The sequence below is a fragment of the Prorops nasuta genome, unplaced genomic scaffold (assembly GCF_024137725.1).
Source record: "Prorops nasuta isolate Cenicafe-Biocafe unplaced genomic scaffold, Cenicafe_Pnas_1.2 PNAS00025, whole genome shotgun sequence".
In the NCBI taxonomy this organism is placed as follows: Eukaryota; Metazoa; Arthropoda; class Insecta; order Hymenoptera; family Bethylidae; genus Prorops; species Prorops nasuta.
The window spans coordinates 3,748,047-3,769,332 of NW_027116822.1; the positions used below are offsets into that span (position 1 = coordinate 3,748,047).

The 21,286-nt window shown below is 35.7% G+C and overlaps 4 protein-coding genes across 7 annotated transcripts; 3 read left to right on the forward strand and 1 right to left on the reverse strand.

Moving 5' to 3' along the window:
• Positions 1–3,677: 3,677 nt before the first annotated feature.
• Positions 3,678–8,572, forward strand: Prp5 (pre-mRNA processing factor 5). Of its 2 annotated transcripts, none has more exons than XM_066741343.1 (7): positions 3,678–4,384; positions 4,552–4,764; positions 4,856–5,003; positions 5,080–5,385; positions 5,446–5,773; positions 5,918–7,572; positions 7,643–8,572. In XM_066741343.1, the coding sequence occupies exons 1-7, from the start codon at positions 4,365–4,367 to the stop codon at positions 8,063–8,065; spliced, it is 3,093 nt and encodes a 1,030-aa protein (XP_066597440.1). In that variant the 5' UTR covers positions 3,678–4,364; the 3' UTR covers positions 8,066–8,572. The 2 variants fall into 2 exon arrangements, with proteins under 2 accessions (XP_066597440.1, XP_066597441.1); XM_066741344.1 differs by having other exon boundaries at positions 4,885–5,003.
• Positions 8,573–9,718: 1,146 nt separating this feature from the next.
• On the reverse strand, positions 9,719–16,932 carry Set2 (SET domain containing 2). 2 transcript variants are annotated; one of them, XM_066741495.1, is made up of 7 exons: positions 16,824–16,932; positions 14,814–16,552; positions 12,189–14,527; positions 11,811–11,864; positions 11,140–11,573; positions 10,714–11,046; positions 9,719–10,618 (listed from the first exon to the last, which is right to left on the reverse strand). In XM_066741495.1, exons 2-7 carry the CDS (start codon positions 16,526–16,528, stop codon positions 10,463–10,465), a joined length of 5,031 nt encoding a protein of 1,676 aa, XP_066597592.1. In that variant the 5' UTR covers positions 16,529–16,552; positions 16,824–16,932; the 3' UTR covers positions 9,719–10,462. The 2 variants fall into 2 exon arrangements, with proteins under 2 accessions (XP_066597592.1, XP_066597591.1); XM_066741494.1 differs by having other exon boundaries at positions 11,140–11,864.
• Positions 16,933–17,671: 739 nt separating this feature from the next.
• SelT (selenoprotein T) lies at positions 17,672–19,176 on the forward strand. The gene is made up of 4 exons (XM_066741338.1): positions 17,672–18,159; positions 18,223–18,352; positions 18,415–18,610; positions 18,680–19,176. Exons 1-4 carry the CDS (start codon positions 18,023–18,025, stop codon positions 18,808–18,810), a joined length of 594 nt encoding a protein of 197 aa, XP_066597435.1. The 5' UTR covers positions 17,672–18,022; the 3' UTR covers positions 18,811–19,176.
• A 458-nt stretch (positions 19,177–19,634) lies between these two features.
• LOC136782138 (PITH domain-containing protein GA19395) lies at positions 19,635–21,000 on the forward strand. Of its 2 annotated transcripts, XM_066741337.1 has the most exons (6): positions 19,635–19,687; positions 19,775–20,033; positions 20,122–20,165; positions 20,243–20,320; positions 20,399–20,506; positions 20,600–21,000. In XM_066741337.1, exons 2-6 carry the CDS (start codon positions 19,863–19,865, stop codon positions 20,805–20,807), a joined length of 609 nt encoding a protein of 202 aa, XP_066597434.1. In that variant the 5' UTR covers positions 19,635–19,687; positions 19,775–19,862; the 3' UTR covers positions 20,808–21,000. The 2 variants fall into 2 exon arrangements, with proteins under 2 accessions (XP_066597434.1, XP_066597433.1); XM_066741336.1 differs by having other exon boundaries at positions 19,662–20,033.
• The last annotated feature ends 286 nt before the right edge of the window (positions 21,001–21,286 follow it).

Sequence of the window (21,286 nt, forward strand, 5' to 3'; positions counted from 1 at the left end):
ATTTTATGTTTTAGGAAGGACTCTTGTAGGACAAGGCTGTCAACGAGTAGGGCTTAATTACCAGTCCGTTTACTTAAGTCCACATTTATTTAAATAATTTCAAGGATAGATAAATTTAATCTTATTATTTTCATTCATTGTTAATTCAAGTACAGGTGTTTATTGAGAAGTGGACTCTCGAGTGTCAACTGGCTCGGGCTGATCCTCCTTCAGCGACTATCAACCCTTACTTACTTTGTCCTTGTGGACTCTCGACGTTGGCTCATTAAGTTCACCTAATAGGGGTCCATCTTTATTGATGTGTAAATCGTTTCCTCGACGTAGTAGTTCTTCGTGTGACAACTCGGATCCACACCAAGGGACAAAGAAAGTAAGGGTAATTAGTCACTGAGGAGAGTATCAGTCATGATCTGGTTGACCTTTGTGTGAATTAACATTCACGCTCGAGAGGAGGAAGCTTTTCAATTAACCGCTGGAAAGAAGTAACAATTTCGTTAGCTTCTGTTTTCATTCACTTTTTGTAGCATGCTTTATTAATTTATATCTTTGTCTGTCTTTGAAATTCCTAATTAGAATCTGAAATGTGGGAATATTTTCCTTGAAAATCCTTCCACATTTCGGGTTGAATTCTCGTTTTTTTCCAAATTTATTCTAATTTTTTTGTTTGTTTCAGGTCGAGCGCTAGAGGACCATGGATAGTGACCCCGTATCCAATAACGATATAAACCCTATAACGAATCGACACCAATCATGCGCCATTGCCATCCTGGGTTGGAGTGAGTCAAACCATCATTCGGAATCGAGCCGTCGTTGGAGGAAGACGTACAGGCAAATACATTCTTTTCTTATTTTTCATACTTGTTTAATTTATTTTATGTTTTAGGAAGGACGCTTATAGGACAAGGCTACCAAGGAGTAGGAAGTAAACACTCTCCGTTTACTTAAGTCCACATTTATTTAAATAATTTCAAGGATAGGCAAATTTACTTTTATTACTTTCATTCATTGTTAATTCAAGTACAGGTGTTTATTGAGAAGTGGACTCTCGAGTGTCAACTGGCTCGGGCTGATCCTCCTTCAGTGACTATCAACTCTTACTTACTTTGTCCTTGTGGACTCTCGATGTTGGCTCATTAAGTTCACCTAATAGGGGTCCATCTTTATTGATGTGTAAATCGTTTCCTCGACGTAGTAGTTCTTCGTGTGACAACTCGGATCCACACCAAGGGACAAAGAAACTAAAGGTTATTAGTCACTGAGGAGAGTATCAGCCGTGATCTGGTCGACCTTTGTGTGAATTAACATTCACGCTCGAGAGGAGGAAGCTTCTCAACTAACCGCTGGAAATATGTAACAATTTCGTTAGCTTCTCTGTTCATTCACTTTTTGTAGCATGCTTCATTAATTTATATCTTTGTCTGTCCTTGAAATTCCCAATTAGAATCTGAAATGTGGAAATATTTTCCTTGAAAATCCTTCCCATTTCGGGTTGAATACTCGTTTTTTCAATTTTATTTTTGTTTTCTTTCTGTTTCAGTTGGAGCGGGAGAGAGCCATGGATAGTGACCGCATTTTCCCAATATCGACATAAATCCAACACTAATCATGCGCCATTGCCATCCTGGGTTGGACCAAGTCAAACCCTCACTTGGAATCGGGACATCATCGGGAGAGGACGTACTGGCAAATAATTTATTTTTTTATTTCTCATACTTGTTTAATTTATTTTATGTTTTAGGAAGGACTCTTGTAGGACAAGGCTGTCAACGAGTAGGGCTTAATTACCAGTCCGTTTACTTAAGTCCACATTTATTTAAATAATTTCAAGGATAGATAAATTTAATCTTATTATTTTCATTCATTGTTAATTCAAGTACAGGTGTTTATTGAGAAGTGGACTCTCGAGTGTCAACTGGCTCGGGCTGATCCTCCTTCAGCGACTATCAACCCTTACTTACTTTGTCCTTGTGGACTCTCGACGTTGGCTCATTAAGTTCACCTAATAGGGGTCCATCTTTATTGATGTGTAAATCGTTTCCTCGACGTAGTAGTTCTTCGTGTGACAACTCGGATCCACACCAAGGGACAAAGAATGTAAGGGTAATTAGTCACTGAGGAGAGTATCAGTCAAGATCTGGTTGACCTTTGTGTGAATTAACATTCACGCTCGAGAGGAGGAAGCTTCTCAACTAACCGCTGGAAAGAAGTAACAATTTAGTTAGTTTCTCTATTCATTCACTTTTTTTAGCATGCTTTATTAATTTATATCTTTGTCTGTCTTTGAAATTCCTAATTAGAATCTGAAATGTGGAAATATTTTCTTTGAAAATCCTTCCACATTTCGGGTTAAATACTCGTTTTTTCAAGTATATTTTTGTTTTCTTTTTGTTTCAGGTGAGGCGGCGCCGCCTCCCTCCCCGACGGTGTGCCACCTTGTCGTGGTGGGGGGGCTCACTTCTACAAGATCCCTTCCGATTAGTAAATGATTCGAATTAATTTTCTGATCTTTGGGAATCTTGTGGAAGTGCCAAGAGCACACCACACCTTAACGGGAATCCATATACCAACATTACAGGGCGAAAACTATTTCGCATGCAGCGTCGTCATTTGTTGACGGATTGTAAAGTTATTACAGGTTTTTGGAAATGCCAGAAGCTTATCTACTAAGTTACGTTAGGAAAATTAAAAAAAAATGAAAAAAATTTTTTGTTTAAATAAATATATTAACATTATTGAGAAACAACATTTAAATCGCAAAATCCCCCAACGTACTTTACTAGATAATGTTCATACGTTTCCAAAAAGTCCACAAAAATGCAAATCTGTCAAGAAATGACGATGCTGCATGCAAAATAAATAATTGAAGAATTTCGTGTTGGCGACTTCCCGAACACGAAATTCTTCCATTATTTATTTTGCATGCAGCATCGTCATTTCTTGACAGATTTGCATTTTTGTGGACTTTTTGGAAACGTATGAACATTATCTAGTAAAGTACGTTGGGGGATTTTGCGATTTAAATGTTGTTTCTCAATAATGTTAATATATTTATTTAAACAAAAAATTTTTTTCATTTTTTTTTAATTTTCCTAACGTAACTTATTAGATAAGCTTCTGGCATTTCCAAAAACCTGTAATAACTTTACAATCCGTCAACAAATGACGACGCTGCATGCGAAATAGTTTTCGCCCTGTAATGTCGGTATATGGATTCCCGTTAATTATACTATAGTTTTCTTTCCCGGGTTGAATTATATTATTTAATTCATTACTACACTATCTGATGCCTGAGCTACATATGATTTAATTTCCCATTGTGTATATACGAGATAAGCGAGGATGAGTTATACATAGGCGCGCGTATTAGTACTACATAGTAAGAGCGCTGGTGTCTTTTTAAAGCAGTTCCTAAATGCATCGAAACATTAGAAAAAGCCATACCTGGCATTGGTTGTATCCCGCAAGGACAGAAACTGTAGCGTAGGATCCCGCAGGGAACAGAAACTGTAGCGTAGTATCCTAAGGATACTATGCTATAGGAAAATTATACTACGGTAGTATAATTATACTACACTTGGCAACGCTGCGCGGAATATACATTAGCTGTGTTTTATTTAGCAAAAAGTTGCTACACTTTTTACACTTTGTGCACTTTTTAAGGTGTCAACTTATACAATGGACAAAGACAGAAATACGGAAAGTGTAGAAAAGTGTTAAAAGTGTAGCTAAATAAAACACAGCTATTACTACATAATTATTTAACATAAAATATAGCATAATTAATTTAATTGAGACTTGTAAGCCCTGTAAAGCCTATGGCACACTATGCTGGAGTTCGTGCTAGAATGCTTGCTAGATTTGTGAGGACCAATGAGATTATTATATTTAATTCACAACTGAATCATCATTGGTCTTCACAATTCTAGCAAGCATTCTAGCACGAAATCCAGCATAGTGTGCCGTAGGCTTAAGACCGGGCCTAAGTCCTAAATTCCCTAAAGTGTATACTGGTAACTGGTGTATACTAGTACTACATAGTACATACATACATATCGTACATATGTATATATAATTTGTGTGACATATGATATATAGGCTGCGTTCGTTTATTAACTGCGAGTACTAAAATTCTACAATGTATGTCACGTAAAATATAGGTTTTCAGTACTGGCAGGACTGGCAGTACATAAACGAACGCAGCCATAGTCTTTATGATAAATGCAAGCAGTAAAGTTGTAAGCAAGAGAAAAACAGACCTTTATATTATATATTATTATTTATACCTTGACCCCGACTATTAATATTGATGTTACTAAACTAGTATTCTACGACCGTACTTTTGATTAATATAAAAATTATTCAACATGGTCCGCAGCAATGACAAGTAAGTTAATATATATGTCATTACCTTCAGAGTTTGAGGTTATTTCTGAAGGCTTGTTATTTGTTAAAATTATGTTTTTAAAGATATCTTATTCAATCAATCGTTTTTATTTAACAGTGTTGTTAATCGTTTATTTAAATTATTAATTTTATTTTTTGAACTTCCAGAGATAGACATCATAGAAGAAGATCTAGGTCAAGATCACGGTCTAGATCTGCTACTCCCGAAAAAAAGAGACGTCGATCAAGAAGCAGAGACAGAGATAGGGACAGGGAAAAGAGAAGCCACAAAGATAGGAGAAGCCGATCAAGAGATAGAGATAGGGATAGAAGTGATAGAAGAGATCGTTCAGAAAGAGATAGAGATCGTGATAGAAAACGGTACAAATTTATTTTTACCATGATTTCCAGAAGTAAAATCCTTGATAGATATTAATTAATATAGTAATATTTATGCTTTTTGGTACACCAGTGGAGACAGTAAAGAAAAACGTCTTACAGGCTCAAAGTCTTCACGCTCTACAAAAGAGAGATCAAATAGATCCAGATCAAGAGATCGGAAGGAAAAGGAGAAGGGTGATAGTGAAGAATTACCCTTTGACCATACTAAATTGGATAAGGTAATTTGAAATATATCCATTACTTTAGTACATTATTGAAGTATTATGATAGAAATAATTTTATTTGTTAAAATAGGAAGAGGAGCAGAAACGTTTAGAGCTGGAAATGCAAAAAAGGAGAGAGAGAATAGAAAGGTGGCGTGCAGAGAGAAAAAAGAAAGAGCTAGAAGCTACTAAAAAAGATGGAAAGACTTCTATTTTAGCAAATCTTCAACTGCCTATGAAGAAGTGGTCTCTGGAAGATGATAGTGATGAAGAAACTCCATTGCCTCCTAAAGATGAGAAGGAGGAAGGAGATAACAAAGAAGATGTAGAGGATGCCAAGGAAGAGAAAAAGGAAGAAGAGGAAGAGGTAGATCCACTCGATGCTTTTATGGCAGAGGTAAGTTCATTATAATATGATATATTATATAATATACATTTTACTATTGATTGGTTGAAGGTTCAAGAAGAAGTAAGAAAGGTTAATAAATTGGATGGTAAAACGCCAAAAAATGTTAACAATGGCACTGGTCCTGGAAATCAACAAAGTGGTGGTGTTGTGATTGTCACTGGGGTAGCAAAGAAAAAAGTACAAAAGCAAAAGGGAGAATTGATAGAACAAAATCAGGACGGTCTCGAATATTCCAGTGAAGAGGAGGGTGAAAATCTTCATGAAACTGCTGCTGGTATTGCAAATAAACAAAAACGTGAATTGGCTAAAGTAGACCATGCAACCACGGAATATCAACCATTTAGAAAAGCATTTTATGTGGAAGTTCCCGAAATAGGTAATTGATTCTTGTAGCTACATTAAGAGACAGGGTAGAATCTCGACGGCAAGTACATATAATATATATACGCTATCGAGGAACTACCTAATTTTATGTTCAGTTTTTAAAAATTAATCATCGCATAAAATGCATTTTTCGCAGCAAGGATGACGCCGGAAGAAGTGGATGCCTACAAAGAAGAGTTGGAAGGGATTCGCGTGAAAGGAAAAGGCTGCCCGAAGCCAATCAAATCGTGGGCACAATGTGGTGTAACGAAGAAAGAATTGGAAGTATTGAAGAAATTGAAATATGAAAAGCCTACACCGATTCAGTGTCAGGCAATACCAGCAATCATGTCAGGCCGTGATTTAATAGGAATCGCAAAGACTGGTAGTGGAAAAACATTGGCTTTCTTATTACCGATGTTCCGACATATACTTGATCAGCCTCCGTTGGCAGACGGTGACGGACCAATAGCATTGATCATGACGCCCACCCGTGAACTTTGTATGCAAATCGGAAGAGACTCAAAGAAATTTACAAAGTCTCTAGGACTGTCACATGTATGCGTTTACGGTGGAACCGGTATATCTGAGCAAATTGCTGAATTGAAACGGGGAGCTGAAATTATCGTCTGCACGCCTGGAAGAATGATAGACATGCTGGCGGCGAACAGTGGTAGGGTAACAAATTTGCGCAGAGTGACTTATGTTGTACTTGACGAAGCTGACAGAATGTTCGACATGGGTTTTGAACCCCAAGTTATGCGAATAATGGAAAATGTTCGCCCTGATAGGGAGACGGTCCTGTTCAGCGCTACATTCCCACGGCAAATGGAAGCACTTGCCAGAAGAATATTGACCAGGCCAGTAGAGGTTCAAGTAGGTGGTCGATCCGTCGTCTGCAAAGATGTAGAGCAACACGTTGTAGTATTGGAAGAGGACCAGAAATTTTACAAGCTCCTTGAAATCCTGGGACATTATCAAGATAAGGGCTCGACCATTATTTTCGTGGATAAACAAGAAAATGCAGATACACTGTTAAAGGATCTCATGAAAGCTTCGTACTCGTGTATGTCGCTTCATGGTGGTATAGATCAATGCGATAGAGATTCGACAATTTTAGATTTTAAAGCTGGTAGAACGAAATTATTAATCGCTACGTCAGTGGCTGCACGTGGATTAGACGTTAAGCATCTAGTGCTTGTAATTAATTACGATTGCCCGAACCATTACGAGGATTATGTGCACAGGTGTGGCAGAACTGGTAGAGCTGGTAACAAAGGATACGCATACACCTTTATCACTAGTGAACAAGAGCGTTACGCTGGAGACATTATTCGTGCTCATGAATTAGCTGGTGTACCTGTTCCAGAAGCTCTGCGGCAGTTGTGGGAGGCTTATAAAGCTCGTCAAGCAGCTGATGGCAAGAAGGTACATACCGGTGGAGGTTTCAGCGGCAAAGGATTTAAATTCGATGAATCCGAAGCTGCACTGGCGAACGAAAAGAAGAAATTCCAGAAGGCAGCCCTCGGACTACAAGACTCTGATGACGAGGACATTGAAAATGATATCGATCAGCAGATCGAAAGCATGTTGGCACCAAAGAGAACTGTTCGTGAAATTGCTAGGCCAACCGCGGCCAATGTCTCAGTATCTGGCCAACCAGTTGCTAGTACTACGGATAAATTAGAATTGGCTAGAAGACTGGCATCTAAAATTAATATCGCAAAGAACCTTGGGGCGGAAGCTAAGGGAGCGACTCAACAAGCAGCGGAAGCTATTCTTAAGGGTGCTGGTCCAACTAATCTAATCACGGTAAAATTCATCATTTTTGTTTTATTCTCAATGGTAACTGGATTTATCTTTGATTATAATTCTCTTGCAGGCTAAGACTGTTGCGGAACAACTGGCAGCGAAACTTAATACAAAACTGAATTATCAACCGCGAGAAGAAGATTTGGTCGAGAGCGATGCAGAGGCTGGCGAACAAACGTTTCGGAAATACGAAGAGGAGCTGGAGATTAACGACTTCCCACAGCAAGCAAGATGGAGAGTCACGAGTAAAGAAGCTTTGGCTCAAATTTCTGAATATTCTGAAGCTGGTTTGACTGTGAGAGGAACGTATATTGCACCTGGCAAAGCACCACCCGAGGGAGAAAGGAAATTATATTTGGCGATTGAATCCACCAGTGAATTAGCTGTTAGTAAAGCAAAAGCTGAGGTATCCCGTCTCATCAAGGAAGAGCTTATCAAGCTACAAGCGTCAGGAGCTCACAATGTTACTCGTGGACGTTATAAAGTTCTTTAATCAATCTTTACACTTTAAAATTTTCTTTTAATCAACTTGATGTCATCTGACAAATATTGAATCTTTTATTACATTGAAACGACTATATAAAAGATTTTGTTAAACTATACAATAATAGCGTATGCTTAATGAATAAAGGAGCTCTGTGTGTATGTATATGTATGTCTGTGTGTGTAAGGAAGTGGGTATTGTCAAAAGTATTTTGCCAGTAAATGTAGTAAATAAGGATGAAAGACATGTAGCAATCGCATTAGTTCATTATACTTTAAGCAACAACTGTATAAAATATGAAAAACAAGGTTTTAAATGTCCAATATTTATGTATATTAATTGTGGTTAGTAATTTCAGTTTTAAGCTCCTTTAATTAAAGTTAACCGCTAATAGTGCATATGATTTTTGCAATGAGAATATTTTTAAATGTTTTTATGTTATAAAATGAGCACAAATACTATTTGTCCACATACTATAAAGGAAAGCTTATAGTATATAACACATGGCATATTTTATGTATTGCGTATTCTTTTACAGTCCTTTAAAGAGATAAAGACAATTTTAACACATTGCTTTTATTATGTGCGTACAAAAATTTATTATCTTACTATGCTACATTTATTTAAGTAAAAAAAAAAATATTTCCGACTTCATCGAATCTATTGTAGTCATTGGAAGAATCACAGGCACTAGTTTGGTGTTGTCACTAATACTATTGCTATTAAAAAGTAATAAAACAACTTCAAAAATACACCAATTGAAATTAAAAATATAAGAAAACAATCAAGTACAACGTAAGGTCACAGTCGAAATTCCTAATATTAATTAAAAACTAATAGGTAATCAAAATATAGTAACAAGAAATAATTCTTTTCTTTTTAAGATTTACAAAACATAAGCAATGAAGTTGAAAATTGTCACCAGGCAGACAATTAACGGGATCCCTCACGCGTGCTTTACCGACAGTACAAGTCAATAAACAATTCGTTTAATAAAAGTAAAATACGATGCAAATTGCAAAAACGGGCTTCTTTATGACAAGGTGCCAATTATAACGAGTCAATCGAGCTTAAAAAAACTCAAATCGGATGAAGAATAACGCTGTACCACTGTCCCGCGTTCTTGAAGTAGAAATAACCAAAAGTAACCTCTCTTCAAGAACGTGGCACAATGGTACAGGGTTATTTTTCAACTAATTTGAGTGTTTTTAAGTTCGTTTGACTCGTTAGGACTGGCACATTGTCCTACAAACCCACGATTGTTCAATACACTTTGCATTTGAATTATATTAACTTAATTGTTTATTGACTTGTACTGTCGGTAAAGCACGCGTGAGGGATCCCGTTAATGACTGACGATTGGTAGTAGTATAATATGTATTTAGATTGAACGATGTTTTGACTATTGTCGGTAAGATAGAAACTTACAATTGCTAAAGAGAAAGCGGAATGATGGTAATGAAGATTGCCTAATGAGTCATCAATCTTTAAGTCATATCATCATTTTAGGTGGTTAATCTTCCATATAACACGAAACAATCTTGAATTCAACCAAATAATTTGTAGTTTCTTTTTAATTAAATAAAACTAATTAACCACTAAGTACATTAAATAAAGGGCTTTTATTTACTTTAAATAATAAACACTAAATTAAGATCCAGGGTTTTAAAACATAATTTTGTTTATTACAAGATTTTACATTATCTCTGGTACCAGTGGCATCACAGAGTTTATATTTGTACTACGTACACATAAACTTTCTTTAATAATAATACAATCGATTAAATTAGATCGAACGTAAAACATAGGCTCCCCCTTCCTTTTGTACACTATTAATGATCTCACTTTTAAAAGATACAAATGAATTGTAATCCAATTTTATGAAATTGTTGAAAATTTGTATAATGCATTCTGGTAATGCTTTTATAATATTTACATTCTTTTTCACAATTTGATGGACTATCCTTAAAACTTATATTTAGATACATAAGTCAATTGATACATAGAATCTCGCTCAGTTGGAAGCTTTAACTGCGAGAGAAGGATAGAGAGAGAGAGAGAGAGAGAGAGAGAGAGAGAGAGAGAGAGAGAGAGAGAGAGAGAGAACGCGTACAATATAAAAAGTACAATATGCACACTCTGCGTGTTAAATAAAAAACGTCAGCTATCTTACATAATGAAAATCATCGACTATTCTCGCCTATTATTATTCCTGGACATATTTCTTTTAATTAAAAATCATTACTGAAATGGTTTTGTTTTCACGCATATACAAATTCGTCTATCTTACAATGATAATACAATTATAAATGTATCTACACATATGCGTGCGCTATGTATGAGTCATGACAGATGAGAGACTCGTTTAATAAATAAGAAATTTGTTTATTTTAATATTAATACACATTAATCTTCGTCCGATGCTTTCTGATATACCGCCCCAAATTTGCTCATATACTTACGTACAAAATCTTTTGCTTTATGCTTCACATTTTCATTGCACTGCAATTCGTCCACGCTTTTACAGTGTTTCAATTCTTTTGCAAGTACAAAATGTGTTAACTACAAAGAATAAAAGGTAGCAATAATAAATATATACTAATGGAGATGCAATAAAAAAGAATTATTTATCATATCTTATAATTTGTTCACTTTACCTTTCTAGCTAAATGTTTAAAGTCTTCCGTGTTCGTAATTCTACCTTGTTTGCAGTCATTTTTTCTATAAGGATTCAAAAAATGAACCATCACATTGGCCATGTTTATTCTAAAAGTGTCCTTGATCTTCCTTTCGGATATTAAAGCAGCATCATTAATATTCTGTAATTTACTGACAGTGTGTCTAGAATGTGACTTTGATTTGTTACTCCTTCGATGCTTTCTGGGCTTTTCAACATGTTCCTTCACTTTTGTCTTTTCCCTCTGGCGGCGTAGCTTATCCCTCATTTCCTTGTACTTCTTGTGATCTACGCGGTCTTCCTCTCTCCGTGGCTATAAATATATCGTCAAAAAATTGGATTAATACATTAACCAAACAATTTTATTACATAAATTATATATATGAAATCTTGCAAAAGAACCTACACTAATAATTCTCTCCTGAACAAGCCCATCTCTCCTTTTCCTCTCAGATTTGCCGGAATTGAATTTAACAGTAGCAGTGGCAACAGCAGCTACAATTGCATTTTCACAAGTATTTAAATCTACCTCCATGTCTTCGTTCTTCGGTTCCTCGAGATTTTCATCATCAACATCGTCCTCATCCTCGTTGGAAGAACTGGATTCGTCGCTGGATTCCGAAGTGGAAGATGAATCTGGTTGAACACCAATATGATCTGGTGGCGGTGGTAGCCACTGAGAGATTCTTTCTTTCACATGATAATAGTACGTTCTCCCTCTTGCATCTCTCGCACTCTTCCATTTGGGTGGAAGATCGATCGGTGGAATTTCCGGTTGCGGCGATTCTTCCTGCACTCCTACCTTCTCCACGTAACTTTGGAGAATCGGAGGAGTTCCAACTGGAACCAAATTGTTCGGCAATTGAGCTTCGGTAAATGGTTGATGATGGCGCGGTTGTGGTAACAGTGGATATGAAGTGCTGTTGGTTTGACTGAAACCGGATGTCTGATTAAGGGAATAGACGACTGATTGGATGCCGGGTGGAATGGTCGAAACTAATGCTGGTGATATTTCTGATGAAAGTGAAGGTGGTAAAACATGCGGGCTTTGGGGTATGATGCTAGACTGTGTATGACCTTGAGGTCCTCCAACGTAGACTGGTGTACACTGCTGAGAAACCTCTGCTCCATCTAAAATTCAATTCAATTTAGTTTTGATTCAACAATAAAATATATTAGCTATTGTTAACACATCCGCTGTAAAGCTGAAAATGCAATGACCTCATTTTTATATCACGTGCATTAATATCAGTACGCATGAAACTTGATTCCTTAATTTTTGCATATCGACTCGTGTATTAATATTTGTACGTGTGTATCCAAATGGTACACATCTCAAGTAGTACTATAAGTATTATGATTCTGCCGTACAGATGAACATTAGCGCGCGTACCATTTCCGATACACGTAACAGCGAACGTGTTAATTGCTAATGCAATGAGAAAGAAAAATTACCTTGCGTAGGATAGTGTTGCCACTGTCCAAGATTAGGATTGAAAAATAATGGATAACCTGTTTGAGGGTCAACCATGGCAGTGGTATGGGGATCTATACCAAGAGCAAGGCATCTGGCTTCATGTTCCTGCCAGGATCCCTGTTGCTGACGTCTCTGCCTCTCCTCTTCCTCCTTTGCAACTTTCAGAGCAAATAACTGTCTCCTTTCATATTTCGACATTCGTGGAATAGGAACTAACGCACTTCTCTCCTCCAATCTCTTATCTTTTACCTTATGCTCGGAATCCGGAGACTCTCTACCTCCTCTCCTTCTCTCAATTCTTTTGTCCTCCGGCCTGTTAAACCTCTCAGGCCTTTGCCTATCGTAAGAAGAAGATCCTCTCTTCTCATCCTTCTCTAATTCTTCTCTATATCCTCTATCAGCTTCCCTTTCGTGTTCCTTCATCTGCTCGATCCTTTCTTTCTTCGGTATTCTAAACACCTCCTTGAGATTCGACCATTCTGCTAACAAGGTCAATGCCATCTCTGGAATCAGACTGTTTTCGCTCTCCTTCTTTACTTCCTTCTCACTCTCTAAATTTTCAGGAATGTTCAAGCTCTTTTTCTCTTTCTCCTCCTCATCCTCTTCTTCCTCATTACATACTTTTCCTTTGGATTCCTCATCTTCTGGGGAGTCACCAGCTGGTGAAAGATAGAGCCTATTCGCCCACTTTTCAACCACCCCATAGATCTTACTGTCCATCAACATAGTTTTGTTGGGAATTGGCAGTGTGTTCAAAGTTCTAAGGACCTCCAGTCTGAATTGCTGTGCCTCCTCGGACTCATCCGTTGCTATGTCCATCACGTAGCTCCAAATAAGCCTCAAACCATGGTAATCAAGGAACAATCTCCTGCATGGCTGCTCACCAGTCTGTATCAACTTTAGTAAACGAGTCCTGTGCTCCATCTCCCTACTACGAACCATTAAACGACTCAAAGTTAACGTGTGAACCCTGTTCTTCAAGCCATTGACACAGAGCTTGTCGATTTCTTCCTCAAGGTCCTCGTCCTCCATGTAATCAGATATCTTCTTCTCTTCCTTCTTCTTTCTGCTCTCCTTCTCTCGCTTCTCCTTCTTCTCTATTTTCTCCTTCTCCTCCTCGGGAGTGTCACCGATCCATCCTCGACAATTCAATGCCTCGCAGAAACATTTCTGTGCCTCCTTACCATATCTTTGAAAATGATAATCGAACGTGATCTCCTCGCCAGCAGCTATGAACTTTTTATTGAAGAAACCTATCCTGAGTTCCCCATTAACGGTCCACTTCTGGGTTTCTGCATTGGGATCACAACTGTGATTGATAAATCTCGATACGTTGCCCTTCATGGTCGCATCTATGATTTGATCCGATTTCAAGGCCATAAAATAATAGTGCCTGTTCTTATCCTTGGAGTATTCTTTAGCTCTGCGTCTAAAGTCCTTGGGATCAACAACCTCGCCAACGTATTCCATAATGAACTCTCCAGCAAATAGATCCACAATTGCTCTAAGACCGAATCCCTTCTTCTCCGTTCTAAAAACTTCGCATTTGGCATAATCGCAGTTCTGAAACCGACGATTCGTGCATCTACTGCCAACCACGCAACGAGGACCACATTCTATCATGAGCAATCGGTTAAGACAGTCCTCTCCACAGCCCAATTCGCCTCGCTCGATTTCCTCCTCGGTCAGGAAGCAATCGCAAACCATCCTCTTGGTTTCCTTATTCGTGAATCTGTCAGTAAGATAAAGATTTTCTTTTAAATGTTCGAATTGGCTTAGTCTCTCCTCCATTTCCCTATCCCTCATCTCAGGTACCATAGGAAGTGAAATTTTTGCTCCAATTATTTTGGGAAACGTTGTAACAGTGGATGATACACTTTTCGAGCTTTCCACGTTCTCCTCGGTTCTTGATTGAAAGCTTCCAGCTTCTGTGCCGTTTACGCTTGAGGATGTCGATATCAGACTGCGTGTAATTGATTCTGTTGGTGGAAAGGAAAAATTCGAAACTGGGCCTGGAACGAATCCAGACGAACCTCCCATTTCCAATTCGCTAGATCTTCGCCACCTAGACTTGACTTTAACTGGTTTAGAGGAGTCAGAGTCATAACCAGTAGTACTGGTAGTTATTAACTGTGCTGGTGAATTCAAAGGAGTCGATATTTTGTTTCCACTGTTTTCCTTGTCAGATTGTGTCTCAGATTGATTGTCCTGACTTATCCTTGTGTCTGTGATTACCGGGGTGTTCACCTTCTCTCGTTCCTGAGCCATCTTTGGTGCCTCTATCGCAGGTTTCGTTACCAAACCCCGTCCGCGAGGCCTAATAAATGCATAATCACGTAAAGTATTCAACTTGCGTTAATAAATTATTTTGTGTATGTTTAACACTTTATCTACTACTCTTAAATTATCTTGCTAACTATTTCGTGATACAAAGAACAATTTTAATTAATGAGTGGAAAAGGTATGAATCCATGTGTAAATTTGTAACTTGTTTTTAATTAACTAGCAATTGATAAACGTTTATTGGTAAAGAGCCAATTAATTAACCAGTGGTAGACAAAGTATTAATAAAAGAAAAATATTAAATGTTCACATATAAATACCTTTGCTTCATTAACCCAATAGACCGAATTCTGCTACTCCTACGGACACCAGAACTATTCGAGCCACTTTCGGACCCGGTAGTGTCCGTGCTTCCACTTCTACTTCTAAATTCACCCTTCTTCTCGCTCTCATTTGTCTGATTGCTGCTTCCTTTCACTTCAGCTTCAGGAGCTTTGTTGGAATTCGTTGACAACAAAGTGTCATTACTATTCTCGCTGCTACTGGAAACTTTATTATCGTCGCCGTCAGGTTTACTTTCAATTTCGTTAAAGCCAAATATCTCTTCGATTACTTGAAGCTGCTCGCAATTTTTTTCGGTAGAGCTCTTCTTATCTCGTATGGTTTTGGATTTTAGCAGAAGGCGATTAGGATAACTTTTTTCATCCTGAAAACCTTTTGCTTTACTTTCCTCTGATTTTGAAAGATTATTATGCTTAGAACCTTCTTCGACATCAGTGACACTGGCAGTTTTAGGATTGGATTGATGCAACTGTTCCATTTTATCCAGAATAGAACAATTGCTCTCATCATCTTGGCTCAAAGGTGTCCTATCCATACTTGCTATTGCAGCAGAGTGAATCGGTGATTCAACATTTTCTGTGCTGGATAAGTCGTTCACCAATTTCTCTATTTCCTTAGAATTGTTAACATTGGACAAAGTGTTTTCTAATTTTAACTGTTGTTCTTCCTTCTCGCTTATCTGCTGTTTTACTTTAAAGGATTTCCCTAAATTATTTTCCTCCAATGAGTCGATGGATGAGACTGAATCCTCTCTCATAGAATTTAGCTTAGCTTGTCTTGATTTATCCTTACGTTTCTCATTCGTTTTCTCTTTTTTTGGTTTCTTTTCACTTGATTTCCTATTGAGATGGGTTTTTAGGGAATTGAGCGACTCTTCTTTTGATTGTGGAACTGTATTCACAATGGATGTACTCTCTTTGTACAATGCTGCAATTGCACTTTCTGGCTCAGTTACATGCAAGGTACTCACACCTTCCTCGATGATATGATAGTGATTAGTAGCCAAACTATCAGAATTGTCTGTCATTACCATAGATTCAGTTCCATCATCATTTTGTATCACAGTAAACTCCATAAAATTTTTTCCATCTGTATTGCTATCATTCATCAATAAAACCTGCTCTACCATAATGTTACTACCTTGTTCTTGAGAGTAATTATTTCCTACAGCATCTTCTTCTACCTCCATTTCTTCACAAATAATAGTTTCCTCTATTACATCTTCAGACCATACTTCAACTTCATTAGAGGCAGATCCTCTTGATGATTCGCTGTTTGGATTAGAGTTACCTACGACTACTTGTCTAACATCTTCTGTACTAATTTTATTTGGATGATTAACAGAATTTTCTAAGCCATCCTGGCTGTCGCTCTCTCCTATCTCTCTTTTATATGTTAATGGATTAGATATCGCATTGTCGTTTGCTACCTCTGCATTATTAACAAAGCTCCTGTGTTTCTTAAATTTCCTTTGGGAACTATCCTTCTTCTTTGAGGCCATCTGACCTTGGTCATCCCCACCAGTCCTAGTCTCATCAGGGCTGTTGGAAGAGGATGATTGGGAAATATCTCCATTTATTTTTCTATCCTCCTGCTGCTTTTTTGCTATCTGTCTGCTGGATTTCCTAACAGCTACATACTTCGGAGACGTCTTGGCTGATGCTTTTCCTTCAGTTTTACGCTTACGTGCCATTTTAATTCCATGTATATTTTTACTCTGAAATAATTGTTAAAATTCCAGAATCTGGTAAAGCAATAACCTCACATGATATACTGTTATTTATCTGCTAATAAATACTCTTCATACATTGACTGATATTTGTTTTAGATTGCAATAAAAAATATGAGCAAGTGGACTCCAAAAATAAAGAATTCTAAATTAGTAAAAAAAATAAAGACGTTTCAATTTTTAGACCTAGACAAACATATTGTGGTAATTGTTATGTTAATCAAATTGATATAAAATTGAGATAAATGAGAGTACTCACAGGAGTCCGTCATCTGAAATTGCAAAAGATGCGTGAAGTGAACCTGAATGAAGGTGTATGCTGTTCAACTTCAGTCTTCAGAATCAGTGCGTGTGAATGCGTGCATTTGCTTCTCTATTTTCTGTCTGTTCAATAATTGGTCAGCTTGGAAGTTGGAACTCGGTTGTTCAGTGATGCCAGAATTGGCGCTTTTCCAGTCAAATAGTTGAGTGGAGAGGGATACAAATACGTACCACAAATGCACATCTATATGAGATATGTAATTGTGTTTTGGCTGTAAAAACGCCAATTCTGGCAGCTATCTGGCTCCGCTTCGTTCATTATCGTTCATTTCCCTTTATCATATTAAATGAAAATAACTGTTATACTTACAAGTCGTTAAAAAAACAAGAACTTCTTCTTAAATAATCTCTTTAATTATCTTCTTTTCCTTATTATTAAAAAGCTCAGTAGATCTTCTATTTTTATTCGAAATACGTAATAGGACAATAATAATTATATTCATGAAAACTTAAACTTATATGCACTTGGAAAATGAAGAATTTATAAAATGTATATTTTACATTTGCTGCACTTCATGAAAGCTTCGTTAAACGCTTAAGTATATGAAATATGTTTCATAAAAACTGGATTTAGGGCTCTAACTCTAAACCGATGAGCGCAGGCCTAATCTAGGCTTAAACTGCTAAAGGCTAAACCTCTGGTTAAAGTGGTATAGTTGACGTTACGTGAACTAGCCCTTAAGATTCGAAAAGCTACGGATAAATGAAGAACACAGACAGTATATATCTCCTTTCCCACCCCCACTTTACTTTATCGCTCTCTTTTTCTCTCCCTGTTTTCCTCTTTCTCATAGACTCGTGTACTCGCATATACATACATACATATGCAGTTGTTTGGTTTTTACCTAAAATTAAAGTTTACTTTTTACCTTGTGATCTGCTCAAATCTGCTGGTCGCTTGCTGAGTCTGATAATACAGTCTACTATAGCCAGATATGCTAGCTAAAATTTTGTCCAGTTAGACAGTTAAAGACAGTAATATAAGTATACAACTTTTTTACCCAACAAATCGAAGCTAGGACCGGAGTATCAGCAGATATCAGTTGTGATTCGTTAACCTTGTCAGTATTATTTCACGAAGCGAATAATTTGTTTTTTTTTTTTCATATAATTTTCGGTTTAATGAACTAAAAAGCAATGCGTTTGCCGAGGATAAGTTTGTGCTTTCTCGTTGTGCTTTGCACATTACTGATAGAAATAAATGCACAAGATGATCAAGTTCCTTTAACCAAGCTTGGAGCAAAAACTGGGCCCACATTGAAATTTTTTTATTGGTAAACTAATAATCTTATTAAATTTGTAAATTATATGTTAAGAACTTGCTATATTTTCCTCAGTTATTCTTGTGGTTATAAAAAAGCCTATGAGGAATATGCTGGGATTCTCCATGAGAGATATCCTCAGCTTCAAATTGATGGAGAAAATTATAATCCACCAGGATATAACATGCTTATAGCAAAATGTTTGGTAATTAAAACATTGCTGTTAATTTTCTAAATTGAATTTGAATTTGAACATTTTTTTTATAGAGTTTAGTAAAAATATTATTGATGATCATGATTGTATGCGGCATTAATGTATTTCAATGGCTGGGCCAGCCACAGCCATATTTCTGGCAATGGTGTATTGAAAATCGTATATATGCCTGTATAATGATTTTCTTTTTATCCAATGCAATCGAGGGTAATTTAATTTCATCTGGAGCTTTTGAGATTCATTTTAATGGTATGGACATTTTTAATATTTCTTTGTGAAATGAGTTGCTTCATATTTTTATTGATGGAAAAATTGTAGATGTTCCAGTATGGTCAAAACTTGAAACTGGTAGAAAACCTCAATTACCAGAGCTGATTCAAATAATAGAGACACATTTAAAAATGGTTTATCCTGAAACAGATTTTGAAAATATTAATTTTAATAAATAATAAAATTAACTTTCTCCAAGGATACAAACGTATAAGATATAAAAATCTGCCTATTAAAATCAGGTAGATGTTCTTACAATATGTGAGGGATTATAAAATATGATGATATGAATGTTTAATATAAGAATAAGGAAAAAAACTGAGGAAAAAAATGGTATAGAACCAAAAATAAATTCTTTAAATAGTTATTATACTTCATACAAACAAATGTATAACTCATGCAAAATATTTCCTGCCTTCAATAGGAAATCATTGTTACCTATTTATAATACACAATGATGTAATTATGAATTACCAGTATTTATCATGTTTAAGTAATTTTAATGTTTATTATGCTCTCACTTCATGGTTATTTTTTTTAGCTATTTAAATTTTTCCATACTTTTATTCTCTTCTTTAGAACATAGATTTTTAATGTTTAAATATCAAAGGTTCAATTTTAAAATAAAGAAAATTATGTATGATACATGGATATATACTATATATACATATACATACTTTTTAATATACTATAATTATAAAATATAAAATGAAAGAAAGCTGCATTTAAAATGTTTATTCTTGTTTTATCTTTCATATCACTGTTATTAAAAGAATCCTGAAATGATGTCTATATTTTTCATTTGTATATAACAAGATTTATTGCATAGGGAGCTTGGAGATAACACGTGCTACATGTATCAAAAAATAAATAAATGTTTATAACCTATATACAAAATAATTTTATTTCTATTGTGTATGAATATTTTTATTTGAATTAGTCAAGCCAGATTGAATTAAAAAAAAAATAAACATTTCTCAATGCTATCAATTATAATTTACAGTGATAACTTCACAGAATCGATAGAAACAGAATTCAAACTGAACGTTTCCGAACGTAAGCTCCTACAATCTAGAATATAAAATTTTTAAAGATATTGATAATATTACAAATATAATTATTAGTCTTTGTACAAATATATAGAGTACCATTAAGTGTATTTAATTCAGAAAGACTGAATCTAAGTATTGCGATTGTTATGATAAAATATACCACATAACCTCTTATCGTAATGGCGCATCAATGTAATTGCGGAGCAACACATAACGAAGAAGAATTGGGAATTCAGTACAATTTGTATCAGAAGATAGATATTGATAACATAGAGTGTTTAAATGAGTATGAAGAAAATTCTGGAAAAACTGTTTTTAAAGTGTGGGAAGAAAGATTATCCACTGATAAGGTATTGTGCCTATCAAAATATCTGCTTTTAGTAGAACAAAAAATGCATTGATTTATGGTGATTTATAAAACTTGTTTGCTGTTTTCAGTTTGTAGAAAGCGATGCTGATGATGAGATTCTTTTTAATATACCGTAAGTAATCAGATATTGTATTATTTTTATACTAATCATAAGAGAGACAATATAATAAAAAAAATACTCTTATATAGTTTTACAGGAAATATAAAATTAAAGGGATTAATTATAATTGGCGGTGAGGGGTATACTCATCCTAATAAAGTAAGACTGTAAGTACAAAAATTTTGAAAACGAGAAGTAAATACCATATATGACAAAGTAGTAAATTTTAGAGAAAACTTTTGCAGGTTTAAGAATCGACCTTATATGACATTTGATGATGTGGCAATAGAAGCAGATCAGGAATTGGAGCTATACAAAGATAGTAGTAATGGTGTACATGAGTATCCACTAAAGTAATTTGCTACAAAATGATATCTTTATAGTAAAATAATATACTTGGCTTGTTAAGATGCTTAGTTTTTTTACATGAATTAATTTATTATCAGGGCAGTAAAGTTTCCTTCCGTCAATCACCTTTCACTTCATTTTACTGGTAATGGAGGAGCTGAGAGAACTAAGATTTATTATATTGGGATGAAAGGAGAATGGTCACCAGCTCACCAACATGGAGTAACGATCTGTACTTACGAGGCGCGTCCACTTGCTTCGGATCACCCGAATGAATTTGATAATATGCACAGAGAAATAAGCTGATCATCTGCAACCTATATTTTATACTTACCCATAAAATTTAACAATAATATATAAGAAATAAATGGAAAGTTTCTATATCATGGCTTTACATATTCAATTGAATTTATTTTAAAAATTATATATTTACAGTAGAACACAAATATATTTTTTAACTAATATTAAATAATAGCAAAGAACCACCAAAAATAAATTCCCATTTAGGCACCAATTTCAACTGATTAAAATATGTGTTAATTTTTTTGTTTTCGATATATAGCTTGCGCAACTTTAAGGTAATTACTGGGATTTGATTGTTTGGCTGCTAGGAGAACATCAGTATTTAGACCTTGACCTTAAATGAAGGATCTATTTATTCTTCTGTCCAGTTAATATAAGAAGAATTTACTTAATAATTAATTTCTTAGATCTGGTTTACTAAATGTTATGCAATCTGCTTATCTCCAGCATTTCTACAAGATCTGATAAAGCCTTCAAAGAAT